Source organism: Mizuhopecten yessoensis, unplaced genomic scaffold, assembly GCF_002113885.1.
Source record: "Mizuhopecten yessoensis strain PY_sf001 unplaced genomic scaffold, ASM211388v2 scaffold7685, whole genome shotgun sequence".
In the NCBI taxonomy this organism is placed as follows: Eukaryota; Metazoa; Mollusca; class Bivalvia; order Pectinida; family Pectinidae; genus Mizuhopecten; species Mizuhopecten yessoensis.
The window spans coordinates 315,601-328,954 of NW_018407171.1; the positions used below are offsets into that span (position 1 = coordinate 315,601).

At 36.6% G+C, this 13,354-nt stretch overlaps 2 protein-coding genes across 3 annotated transcripts in view; one reads left to right on the forward strand and one right to left on the reverse strand.

The window, feature by feature from the left end:
- Positions 1 to 2,355: 2,355 nt before the first annotated feature.
- On the forward strand, positions 2,356 to 4,480 carry LOC110454135. The gene has a single exon (XM_021503511.1). It carries the CDS (start codon positions 2,356 to 2,358, stop codon positions 4,174 to 4,176), a length of 1,821 nt encoding a protein of 606 aa, XP_021359186.1. The 3' UTR covers positions 4,177 to 4,480.
- Positions 4,481 to 5,812: 1,332 nt separating this feature from the next.
- The window catches only part of LOC110454123 (filamin-B-like), a 72,215-nt gene continuing 64,673 nt past the window's right edge, over positions 5,813 to 13,354 (reverse strand). For both annotated transcript variants that reach the window (XM_021503499.1, XM_021503498.1), the window contains 2 exons: positions 10,558 to 10,725; positions 5,813 to 9,203 (listed from right to left, as the gene is read on the reverse strand). In XM_021503499.1, coding sequence (XP_021359174.1) covers positions 8,929 to 9,203; positions 10,558 to 10,725 — 443 coding nt within the window. In that variant the 3' untranslated portion in view covers positions 5,813 to 8,928. The remainder of the gene's footprint in view (positions 9,204 to 10,557; positions 10,726 to 13,354) is intronic.

Below are 13,354 nucleotides of genomic sequence, written 5' to 3' on the forward strand. Positions count from 1 at the left end.
ACTTCATACAGTTTGTACTTCATACAGTTTGGACTTCATACAGTTTGTAATTTATACATTTTGAACTACATACAGTTTGTAATTTATACAGTTTGTACTTCATACAGTTTGTAATTTATACAGTTTGTACTTCATACAGTTTTTACTTCATGCAGTTTGTACTTCATACAGTTTGAACTACACACAGTTTGTACTTCATACAGTTTTTACTTCATACAGTTTGTACTTCATACAGTTTGTAATTTATACAGTTTGTATTTCGTACAGTTTGTACTTCATACAGTTTGTACTTCATACAGTTTGTACTTCTTACAGTTTGAACTAAATACAGTTTGTAATGTATACAGTTTGTACTTCATACAGTTTTTACTTCATACAGTTTGTACTTCATACAGTTTGGACTTCATACAGTTTGTAATTTCTACAGTTTGAACTACATACAGTTTGTAATTTATACAAATTGCACTTCATACGGTTTGTAATTTATACAGTTTGTACTTCATACAGTTTTTACTTCATACAGTTTGTACTTCATATAGTTTGTACTTCTTACAGTTTGAACTATATACAGTTTGTAATGTATACAGTTTGTACTTCATACAGTTTTTACTTCATACAGTTTGTACTTCATACAGTTTGTACTTCATACAGTTTGTAATATATACAGTTTGAACTACATACAGTTTGTAATTTATACAGTTTGTACTTCATACAGTTTGTAATTTATACAGTTTTTACTTCATACAGTTTGTACTTCATACAGTTTGAACTACACACAGTTTGTACTTCATACAGTTTTTATTTCATACAGTTTGTACTTCATAGATGTTTGAGTTACTTTCCTTTTGTAGGTATTCCACTTTAGAGCTGTTTGAGCTACTAACCTTTTGTTAGTGTTTCACTTTATAGATGTTTGAGTTACGTTCCTTTTGTAGGTGTTCCACTTTAAAGCTGTTTGAGTTACTTCCCTTTTGTAGGTGTTCCACTTTAGAGCAGTTCGAGTTACGTTCATTTTGTAGGTGTTCCACTTTAGAGCTGTTTGAGCTACTAACCTTTTGTTAGTGTTTCACTTGATAGATGTTTGAGTTACTTTCCTTTTGCAAGTGTTCCACTTAAGAGATGTTTGAGTTACGTTCCTTTTGTAGGTGTTCCACTACGGAGCTGTTTGAGCTACTAACCTTTTGTAAGTGTTCCACTTTAGAGCAGTTCGAGTTACGTTCCTTTTGTAGGTGTTCCACTTTAGAGCTGTTTGAGTTACGTTCCTTTTGTAGGTATTCCACTTTAGAGCTGTTTGAGCTACTAACCTTTTGTTAGTGTTTCACTTTATAGATGTTTGAGTTACTTTCCTTTTGTTAGTGTTCCACTTTATAGATGTTTGAGTTACGTTCCTTTTGTAGGTGTTCCACTTTAAAGCCGTTTGAGTTACTTCCATTTTGTAGGTGTTCCACTTTAGAGCTGTTTGAGTTACTTCCCTTCTGTAGGTGTTTAGCCCTCATTTTGATGTTGTGATTTTATAAATCGTATACAACATGATTGGTATAGGACTGGCAATGTACACACCCCGAGTCCGATACCTATATGTACATAATATATACAGATATTTTGTTTTTGTTTTTATATGCCGTAAAAATCGTCATGAGATGTGATTTTTCTAGTATACTCCTGTCGAAAAGGACCTTTACCTAATATTCCATGATATTGTTAGTGATAATAATATTTTAAGTTAACTTAAGGTTTTCTGTCTCAATTGACACCTGTCACATTAGTCTTGATAGCGTATACTATATGTAAACCTATCCTATCATTTCAGGCGATCTACTTGCAACATCTGGGGGAAAGAGCTCTATAAACTTGTAGTAAAATAGAAGTTCACCTTATACCTGGCAAATCAGACAACCCTTTTGACAAAAATACCATACGAGGAAAAACGCAGAAAAATCCGGTCAATGCAAACATCTCCTTGACAGCATGCAGAAAAAAAACATCCGCCAAATAATGTAGAATATCGTGGCGACATTCACAGCTTTTCAACACTATATACGTGCCAAAAAATCACCCGGCTGATAATCAAATCCATCCGGGCAGCGCTGAGAGCTCTTCAACACCAAACAAGAACATCGCAACACCATGGTTATAACATAGTGTGGTCTCAACATCCTGGCAACGACGACAAATCCGCTATTATATAAACAACGAAAGAACATTTCAGAAATGCCTTATATTTGTTTCATGAACTCGTACATCAGACTTATTTGTCATAGATACAAGTGGTCAGTATTTCTGTGTGTGTTGGTATTATACTTGATATGGCTCGCTACGAAAATCCACTATTCTTCACCACAAGGAGCCGACTACATGGAAGGTAGTTTTCTTGATGACTACGCCACAATGGATTTTAACTTACAAAATATTTCTGACCAGGTATGCGTACAGCCTGACCTTCGACCTTTCCATCCTTCTGTGGCTGGTTTCTTCTACCAGGTACCCGACCTGGTTTGTGACCCTAGAGATAACTGGATAGCTGTGGAGAACGGGACATTTTGGATTACGCCACAAGCTCGGAAATTGTATGGCAAAATTAAATGCCAGTTTGCTGCAGTGTATCGCAATGCGGGAGACGATAACTTGACAGTGACTGGCAGGAGGGAGCCAATGACAAAAGACATCATGAAAGCTCCTTCGGACTACTTCAAGATATCATGTTTATCTGAAAACAGAACCAGGTATGTTAATATCCATGCAACGATTGCCTATAATGCCACCAAACATGAGAGAAAAGTAACTAACTCTAAATCGATGGAACTAAATGTTTTAATGTTTGGATTTGATAGTGTATCGAGGATGACATGGTTACGGAAATTGCCTAAAAGTCGACAATATTTCAGAAATATTCTTGGAGGGATTGAGTTGGAAGGCTACAACATTGTCGGGGACGGTACACCCCAGGCCCTGCTCCCGTTACTGACGGGGAAGACAGAACTAGAGCTACCCGAGTCACGCCGAGGCCATCCGAACGCAAAGGTAGTGGATGGCCATCCATGGATCTGGAAGGATTTTGAAACTGCTGGATACATAACTCAATGGGCGGAGGACATGGCACACATTGGAACTTTCAATCTCCGTATGATGGGCTTTACACAACAGCCTGTACACCATTATATGCGGCCATTTTACTTGGTGGCTGAGAAATTGTACGGCCATAACAAACCGTACTGTCTGGGATCTTTACCCCGGCACAAAGTCATGCTGGAATGGGTAAGAGACAGCTTTATGCAATATGAACGTAAGCTTAAGTTCATCTTTGGTTTTCATTCCGAGTATAGTCACGGGAATCCTAACAATTTACAATGGGCTGATGTCGACTTGCTAGCTTTACTTCAATTTCTTAATGACAAACAATATTTAAACAACACAATTTTAATTCTGATGAGCGACCATGGCTCAAGATTCGCAGATATACGGGAAACATTCCAGGGAAAACTGGAAGAGAGATTGCCTTATTTTGCCTTCCGATTTCCATCATGGTTTAAAACAAAATATCCAGGTATTCATGAAAATTTTCTGTCAAATTCTAAAAAATTGACTACTCCTTTCGATATACATGAAACGTTTCATGACATTCTTGATCTAGCACGAATGGACGACAAAATCGACTCCGGTCAACCTTCAAGAGGTATAAGTTTATTCAGACCAATTTCAGCAGATAGAACTTGTCAGGAAGCTGGCATTGAACCACATTGGTGCGCATGTCTAAAATGGACAGAAATTCCTGTTGACATTCCGCCAATCATAATTGCTGTAACAAAAGTTATAGAGTTTATAAACAAGCTCACCAGTAATTTCCGAAATATCTGCTGTGAACTTTGTCTCCTCAAAGTAAAAGATGCCTACAAATTTGGAATAGACAATAATGTGCTAAAGTACAAAGGAAGCGCAGATGAAGACGGTCGTTTGCCGCAATTTGGAGATTATAAACAAAATGTTAATGAAATATATCAGGTGACATTCGTAACTATTCCAGGTAATGGAACATTTGAAGCCAGCGTTAATCGCACAGCTAACGGTACATTCATAGTTAACGGAGGACAAATAAGCAGGATAAATAAATATGGTCACCATGCGGATTGTATAGTGGAATCGGCGCCACATCTTAGACCTTACTGTTACTGTCAGTAATGTTTCAACCTAACAAGTATTGACAATAATGTACCGATTTAACTCTTACTGTCAGTAATGTACCAAACTAATTGGTATTGATAATAATGAACCAACCTAATTGGTATTGACAATAATGTACCAACCTAATTGGTATTGACAATAATGTACCAACCTAATTGGTATTGACAATAATGTACCAACCAAATTGGTATTGACAATAATGTTATTGTCAGTAATATACCAACCTAATTGGTATTGACAATAATGTACCACCCTAATTGGTATTGTCAATACTGTACCAACCTAATTGGTATTTACAATAATGTACCAACCTAATGGGTATTGACAATAATGTTACTGTCAGTAATATACCAACCTACTTGGTATTGACAATAATGTTACTGTCAGTAATATACCAACCTACTTGGTATTGACAATAATGTGTCACCAGTATCTCACAGTTTTTACTTCATACAGTTTGTAATTTATACATTTTGAACTACATACAGTTTGTAATTTATACATTTTGAACTACATACAGTTTGTAATTTATACAGTTTGAACTTCTTACAGTTTGAACTAAATACAGTTTGTAATGTATACAGTTCAAACTGTAAGAAGTACTTCATATAGTTTGTACTTCATATAGTTTGTACAAACTGTATGAAGTAAAAACTGGAATTTATACAGTTTGTACTTCATACAGTTTTTACTTCATACAGTTTGTACTTCATACAGTTTGTACAAACTATATGAAGTACAAACTGTATAAATTCCAGTTTTTACTTCATACAGTTTGTAATTTATACAGTTTGTACGAAATACAAACTGTATAAATTACAAGCTGTATGAAGTACAGTTTGTAATTTATACATTTTGAACTACATACAGTTTGTAATTTATACAGTTTTTACTTCATACAGTTTGTACAAACTATATGAAGTACTTCTTACAGTTTGAACTAAATACAGTTTGTAATGTATACAGTTCAAACTGTAAGAAGTTCAAACTGTCAATACCAATTAGGTTGTTACATTATTGACAATACCAATTAGGGTGGTACATTATTGTCAATACCAGTTAGGTTGGTATATTACTGACAGTAACATTATTGTCAATACCAATTAGGATGGTATATTACTGACAATAACCTTATTGTCAATACCAATTTGGTTGGTATTGACAATAATGTAACAACCAAATTGGTATTGACAATAATGTACCAACCTAATTGGTATTGACAATAATGTACCAACCTTATTGGTATTGACAATAATGTAGCAACCTTATTGGTATTGACAATAATGTACCGATTTAATTGTAACTGTCAGTTAATGATTGTGTTCAAAACAAAAAGTTGATTATTTTCTCTCAATTATCTATACATCAAACTTTGTATGCTTTCCTTAATGTAAACAACTTTCTAACGTTGATAACAACGGCGTTTCGTTTTTAAAAATCGCGATTCTCTTGACCACATAGATGTTATCATGTCACTGTTAGAATAAGGACTACAATGAAGTGTTAAATGTGACCATTTTAGTTGGATTTCATGTTTTGACTCGAATGCTAAAGAAGGTTGTACATATATTTCGCTGACACATTCATCATAATCTTTCTAAAACATACGTTTCAATGAAAAACAACTTTGTAATTTTTTGTTTCATAAAACAATATATTTATTCAGCCAAAGCATTTGTAATGATATAAAAGCCTATACCATGCTAATTTCTTTCCCCTCTGTTGTGATATACTGAATAATAACAATGGACACAGAGTGCAAACCAACGCCTGATCTGAGAGTCCATACTAACACATGACAGTGTGTAACAACAGGAGGTAGTCATTCTCCCGTGTCCCTTAAACGCTTGTAAACGTGCAGTTTTATTCATGTTTGGTGGCAATGGTGAATGATCAGAATTATAATCAGTGAGGGTGGTTTATTCTGTTTTATATACATCAATCAAACTCTTCGTTTATACGATTAATCATTTAAAAGCTTTTAAACTACTCTTGGGAAAGGAAACTTAATAATACCGTGTTAAAGTTAGCCTGTCGTTGGAAAACATTTCACTCATACCTCAAAACTTTGGCCTGGCAAGCGAGAGTTATCTTTCCTTAACAACCTACCATACAACGTAAAACACATACCTGGCTACGGGAACTCACGTGGGGTTGCCTTTTCGGATGTTTCCCTATCCGGGACACGGGAGAAGATATACGAGTTATAAATGTAACGTAATGAGAAAATTGGCAAGAATTTCTGATATACATACAAATTACAATAAATATTGTTTTTATGAGATGTGATATAGATTACATATTTTTATTATCACAATGGCGAAGTGGTGATATTTTATGTCAGTACAATAGTAACGACTGCTATCTTTTTATTGTATGTTTGTATTAAATAAAGAACAGATATTAGACGAGACATATAAGTGCTATCTAAATAGTTGGATCGCTGTAGTTAGCCGTATTCGTTGATGTTACACAAATAATTCGATCAGCGTAATTTCTTATTTCATCATTTTGTTGAATCACGTAATTGATTTCAGTTACTTTTTTCCAACAATCATTATATTGATAGGACTTAACACATTTTGAGTAATACTAGATAAAACTATGGTGGTCAATAATGCGGTTCAATTACGTTTAACTAGGTTTGTTATTTCAATTTTCATTAATATGAACTCCAGCAGAGATCAAGGGTTCGGTTGCCTCGACAAACAATGGTTCACTTTATACAATACACGGTAGCCTCTGCCTTACACGTGTTACTGGACTTGGGCAGGTTCTTTCTCCTCTAGAAATAGAGGCACACTTGCATACATCAATTGTCTGTTAGCATTACGAGAACCAGAGACCGCTATGGCGATCTCATTTTACACTTATATTGTTACAGTTTATGTTTACTATAACATTGGGTCACCTCATGGCTAAAATACATGCAATAGTAAATTCTATAACATGAAGTGGCTATGTCTATATATAGTATGTTTCAAATTTATTAAAAAGGTACATTACAGTCCAATAAATAAGATAAATGTTTGAGTATGTGATTACATATACTAGCATCGTACAATACGTACTACTGATAAAGGGGAATTCCTAAACCTTTCAAAGACATTTGTCAACACAGGTATACAGTTTAGTCCGAATACAAGCTCTCCATTGGATCACATGTTGTTTTGCCAGGTTTACATGTAATAACGTTGTAATAGAGACAAAACTTGATGGGTTTTGTGAATGTACCTACTCAGTATTTGTGTAATGCTGGAGTCGATATAAGTAGGATATATAAATCAGCAGTTATGATATACAGTCTAGAGCAGTGGACCTTTGGAAATAATGCGACTGATGTCCGAAATGTTTCCACTAAATATGCATATATAAATTTGGATTTTACAAAGCATTTCAAGCTTCATTTTCTTATGTGTAGGACATACAATTTGATTTGTCCATGGATATGATAGGGATAGTAGATGTGTCTACATTAGAATCAGTATGTTTTCAGTTTGCAGTATACAAATATTGATTTTTTCTTCTTCAATACGTTGTTTAATTATTGAGTTTGTTGATTTAAGATCTAATATCTTTATTAAAATAAGTATGTTTTGAGTAAGTAGTTTATTTATTGAAAACAAAATTGATTCAATACCTGGTATTGTCATTGATAGTTTGTGTTCAGTCGGCAGTACAGTAATAACCTATATATTAAAGTCAATATGCATTTAGCATGCATAACAATATATTAAAATATGTGTTAAAAGTAGTGATATCTAATGGGTTGACTAACCGATTAAACTTTAATAGAAATACAAAGGATAGCATCGCATATGGAAAACAAACAAATAAGAGCATTGACTCATAGTTATGCTATACTGCATTGTTCTGGGTGGGTTACACATTTTTGAAATATGTCTGACGATTTCTTGTGTGACGCATATTGAAGTGTTCAATGATAATTCATACCGTAGAAAAGAGCCCGAATTTCTCATAACAATTCAGTGTGCGTTGGAAACTCTCTTCATACTGTTCAAGAAAGGCAATCATAGAATGACGTAATGTTCTTCAAATTATGACGTCAATTCTCTATTCGGCTCCGACTGCTGTCTGTGACCTGATGGAACTAATGTCAAAACAAACCATGGTCTTGTTGTCGCATAAATGGCTGTTCCTTGATCACGTTGTAGGATAGTTAATATTGAATGTAACAAAAATGGAAAGAAATAACCAAAAACAATAAGAAACATATTTTTCTCATTGGTTTGAACGCAAATGTGAGTGAAGATGCATGCAACAAGGTTCCGTGCAAAAAGCTAATAGCACCAGAAGGAGAATGGTTGGAGGGTTAGGGTCGGAGAGAAGTGTGTTCTATACCACCGTTCATTTTACATAGATACCTGTAACTAAATGTCCCAGGTAATAATTTGTAACATTACAATATGATACTTACAAGTCAATTATCACACACGCGTTTTGTACAATGTAATAATGTGCGGGTCGCCATTACCAGTACGTAATGGCGTTTTCAGTCCACCTTCATATCAACTGAACAAGGGCGAAACAAATTATCATTTACTTTGTATACAACGAAATCTTATAACCGTAGCAGAGAGTGTAAGACGTAATTATAAGGTATAATGTTAATGACTATGTCTGCAGAACAATGGCCTACATTGCCAGCATACTACACTTTCCGGCGTTGTCCGACAAAAACGTTAGGCGATGTCCGGTAAAATCCAGAAATTAAACAAAGTTCTCAGATCAATACATAATTCCAGACTCGTCCGATGCGGAGATGTACTTGTATGAGCCTCGTAGTGATGGTGGGCCAGGGTTAATTGATGCCTTACGTTCCAGCACCATGCGGTCGAGGTCGGGCTCAGACAAGCCCAGGAGAATGGTGTACGGGCTATCTTTGATGTGTACACCCGACCAAAAGACATTAACGGTGTACACACCTGGTTCAATGGGGTTATACCGGCAGTGGAACACCTTCGTCTTCTGGCTCGAACGCATCATCTCCACGCGGAACGCACCTGTCAGGTAAATTAGTGAATGAACAACGAAATGCCACGTGACAACATACAATCAGAGAAAAAGCGTTTACATGTATTATAGACCGTCTGAGACGTAACGTTTACATGTATTATAGACCGTCTGAGACGTTACGTTTACATGTATTATAGACCGTCTGAGACGGAACGTTTACATGTATTATAGACCGTCTGAGACGGAACGTTTACATGTATTATAGACCGTCTGAGACGGAACGTTTACATGTATTATAGACCGTCTGAGACGGAACGTTTACATGTATTATAGACCGTCTGAGACGGAACGTTTACATGTATTATAGACCGTCTGAGACGGAACGTTTACATGTATTATAGACCGTCTGAGACGGAACGTTTACATGTATTATAGACCGTCTGAGACGGAACGTTTACATGTATTATAGACCGTCTGAGACGGAACGTTTACATGTATTATAGACCGTCTGAGACGGAACGTTTACATGTATTATAGACCGTCTGAGACGGAACGTTTACATGTATTATAGACCGTCTGAGACGGAACGTTTACATGTATTATAGACCGTCTGAGACGGAACGTTTACATGTATTATAGACCGTCTGAGACGGAACGTTTACATGTATTATAGACCGTCTGAGACGGAACGTTTACATGTATTATAGACCGTCTGAGACGGAACGTTTACATGTATTATAGACCGTCTGAGACGGAACGTTTACATGTATTATAGACCGTCTGAGACGGAACGTTTACATGTATTATAGACCGTCTGAGACGGAACGTTTACATGTATTATAGACCGTCTGAGACGGAACGTTTACATGTATTATAGACCGTCTGAGACGGAACGTTTACATGTATTATAGACCGTCTGAGACGGAACGTTTACATGTATTATAGACCGTCTGAGACGGAACGTTTACATGTATTATAGACTGTCTGAGACGGAACGTTTACATGTCGTGTATAACAACAATTTTATTCATAATAATATAGTTAATCATTGCAAGTATTTTTAATGTCCAACTTTCAGGACGGTAACCTTTGGCTTCAAACATTTTTTATTCAGATAGTACTTCAGTAACATATGGGAAAAGGTCAAATATTATTTCAACATGAATTCTGTTCTTCGGCATATGTTATAATTGATTACTTTTGAATTTTTCGATTATTGTCCAAAATTGCTAAATAATCTTTTAATTCATTTTTCTGCCACTCCCATGACTTTCCAAGTTTGATAATTAAACATGACATACAATTTACATCACAACATGTAAATGAATCCCGTAGCATGACACGGTGTTTACCATTTGACATCAGGATGATGTGTGTGTCGTCAAAAGACACGTTACGTACCCTTTGGACCCATGATGCTGACGTGTATCTCGCCAGCTCCGGCGTTGGTAGCGTCCACCCAAAACTGACCCTCGAATTGGGGTAGGATTCCGTTAGCGATGCCCGGTCCGTACACATCTACCGTGCCTATGACAGGGTTGAGGCGGACATCTATAGCATACGGGCTATCTGTAAAATCAACATACCGACGTTATCAATGCATACAAAACTCTTTCGAGACACGAAATGTACATATTATAGAGTTCAAATTACACTCTCATGTAAACATTGAATACTAAACAGATACAACTTATATACACATGTACTTCCACATGGACAATACAATCACTACAATGTCAATATACTATCCATTCTACCATGTCTCTGATATAACGATATTGACTAATAGCTATGCATGACTTAGGGGATAGTACGTTGTTTTGAGTGGCTATACTATCGGTCTCGAGTTCAAACCCAAATTTCATGTTCTAATCGCCAGTATAGACACGAAAAACAACGTACTATCCCCATTCTAACACGCCTTAACAAATATACTACGCTAATATGTTTAGAAACATTGTATTTCCTTGTACAAAAGTACGTAGTAAAATACTTTGTGACCTGAACTGGCGACGTGTCAATCTGCAGCGGACTGACCAATCGGAAAGGAGCTTTCAAAAGTCGGTCATTTGGCCCCGCCCATACTGGCGAGCGCTCGATCTGTATGTTGACGAGGCGGAATATTTGGATTGTTCGTGAACGTCCTGTTACCGAATTTTATACGACACATTTGGATTGATATTGACCAAGTTCTTACATTTCCATGTCAGTATGCATACCAATCTGTGCTTATCGACAAAATCGGCGATTATTTATATAGATTTGTGAAGAGTTTTGTGTAAATGCATACGACACATGTGAAATGTTTCATTTGATTTGGGATCTAAATATATGCCTTCACACGGATGGAACGAACGTTTCAGTAATAAATGGAGGTTAGACCAAGGAATGAGTACTTTTTACTTTTTAATTCATTCAACAAATACATTTCATCGGTCGTTTCTGTTCTGTTGCCTGCTAGCCTTATCAGCGGGATTTCGCGAAGAGGCGAGCTTGACGCCATATTGTTTTGGTTTGAAACGGGGAGTGGCTTAAGTGCGATGGGAGGAGCTTAACGCGATTGATCATGATTCTATCGCAGATTAGAACATGGTCCGTAACCAATCAAAACACGCGTTGCAAACGAATCGTGTTAGAATTGATGTTAGACCATGTACGTGCATGTATTATCTTCCAATAGACACACGCTCTTCCGAGTACTTCCTACACAGAGGTAACCAAGCGAGCCTCGACACTGCTTTCCTTCGTCAAATTACACCTCTACATCGACTTTAAAACTGTCAAGCTCACGACCTTTGTTATTTTTTTCAAACCCCAAAGGGGCGCAAAGCGCTGCCGGGGTTTGATCTGTAAACACTTTGTCCACTTCCGGTGCTTCCCCATGCGTGAAAGCCTTCTGGGAAATTAAGGCCGCATACTGTCTACAAAAATATGTTGGTAAACCCTACCGTATCGGTATTGATTGCAGTTTACTTGTAAAATATCATGAATTCTCTATTTAATAAAAACATATATTTAATGCAGTGAAGATAAACGAAACATTATATCTTCACAAGTAAAAACTTCACTCTGTTAGTATTGTCCAATCTGAACGGTACATTATTTTTCTGCGTAGATTTTCAGTTTCAAGTTTAGATGAAGTGACGGCAGTATAAGTGGTTGAGCTGTTTACCTTTGCAGCATACATTGTTGTTTTTACATAACTACACAATTAATATCATTTTGGTCTGGAAATCTTACCAGATATACTAGCAAACGGCAAAATTGCAGTGAAAACCCATTCAAAGTGGCGCTTTGTATTGTTGTCAAGCATGACGTCTTTATAATTTGGCGTCAAAAACTACGTAATACATTCCCGCGCTTTTCTGATGTAGCAATATTTGCGCAGCGAAACGTGAAAGAAATGTAAGAAATAGAAAATTTCATGGTTTTCCCGTTCAATACGCTATATTTATTTCACTTGTAATGTGAAATAGGCGAGACCCAAACAGCTGGCACACATACATATGAAATTACTGTTTCCTACATAACTTACCAGTTACATTTTGTCAGTAGAGTGAACATCCAGTCCTGTCATTATTCAATGGGTGTACTATTATGTTTTCTTCGTACGGGGTGGGGTTAACATAACTTAACTTAAACCAGGATACCTTATCCCCCTAAACCCCTGCCTGCTGAGGACTTTTATTTCAAAATATATGTCCCCATATTGGGACAGGGGCAATTTCGGTCCCTTTTTGTTAAAGTCGTTCTGAACAATATGTCATATGCTAATATGGTCGAGTGGTCAAAGTTAACACAACGGCCTTCCATGCGGCCGGGGTTCGATCCCAGAAGTTGTCGTATGCATGGATATGCAGAGCAAGTGTTTTTCTCCTGCCTATACAACTCCAACAACCCAGGTGGAGTATAAATTGGTCTGGGGAGAATGTTGCGGTATTTGTGCTGTAGCATTCAAGCGAGGTGGCACTATAAATGATACCGTATGAAGCACGGTCCCGCTACAAACACACCACATTACGTATACATTTCCAGCACACACGCAGTCATACACACATGGGGAGATATTAGCCAGGTGGCATTTGGCTAGTAGTTAGCGCCTGAAAAGGTAACAACCAAAAAACCAGCGTTGTCAAAATATGTCTTCGTTGCAGTCTCGAGAATTAATAACTATTATCTAAAGGGACGGGGGGAGGGG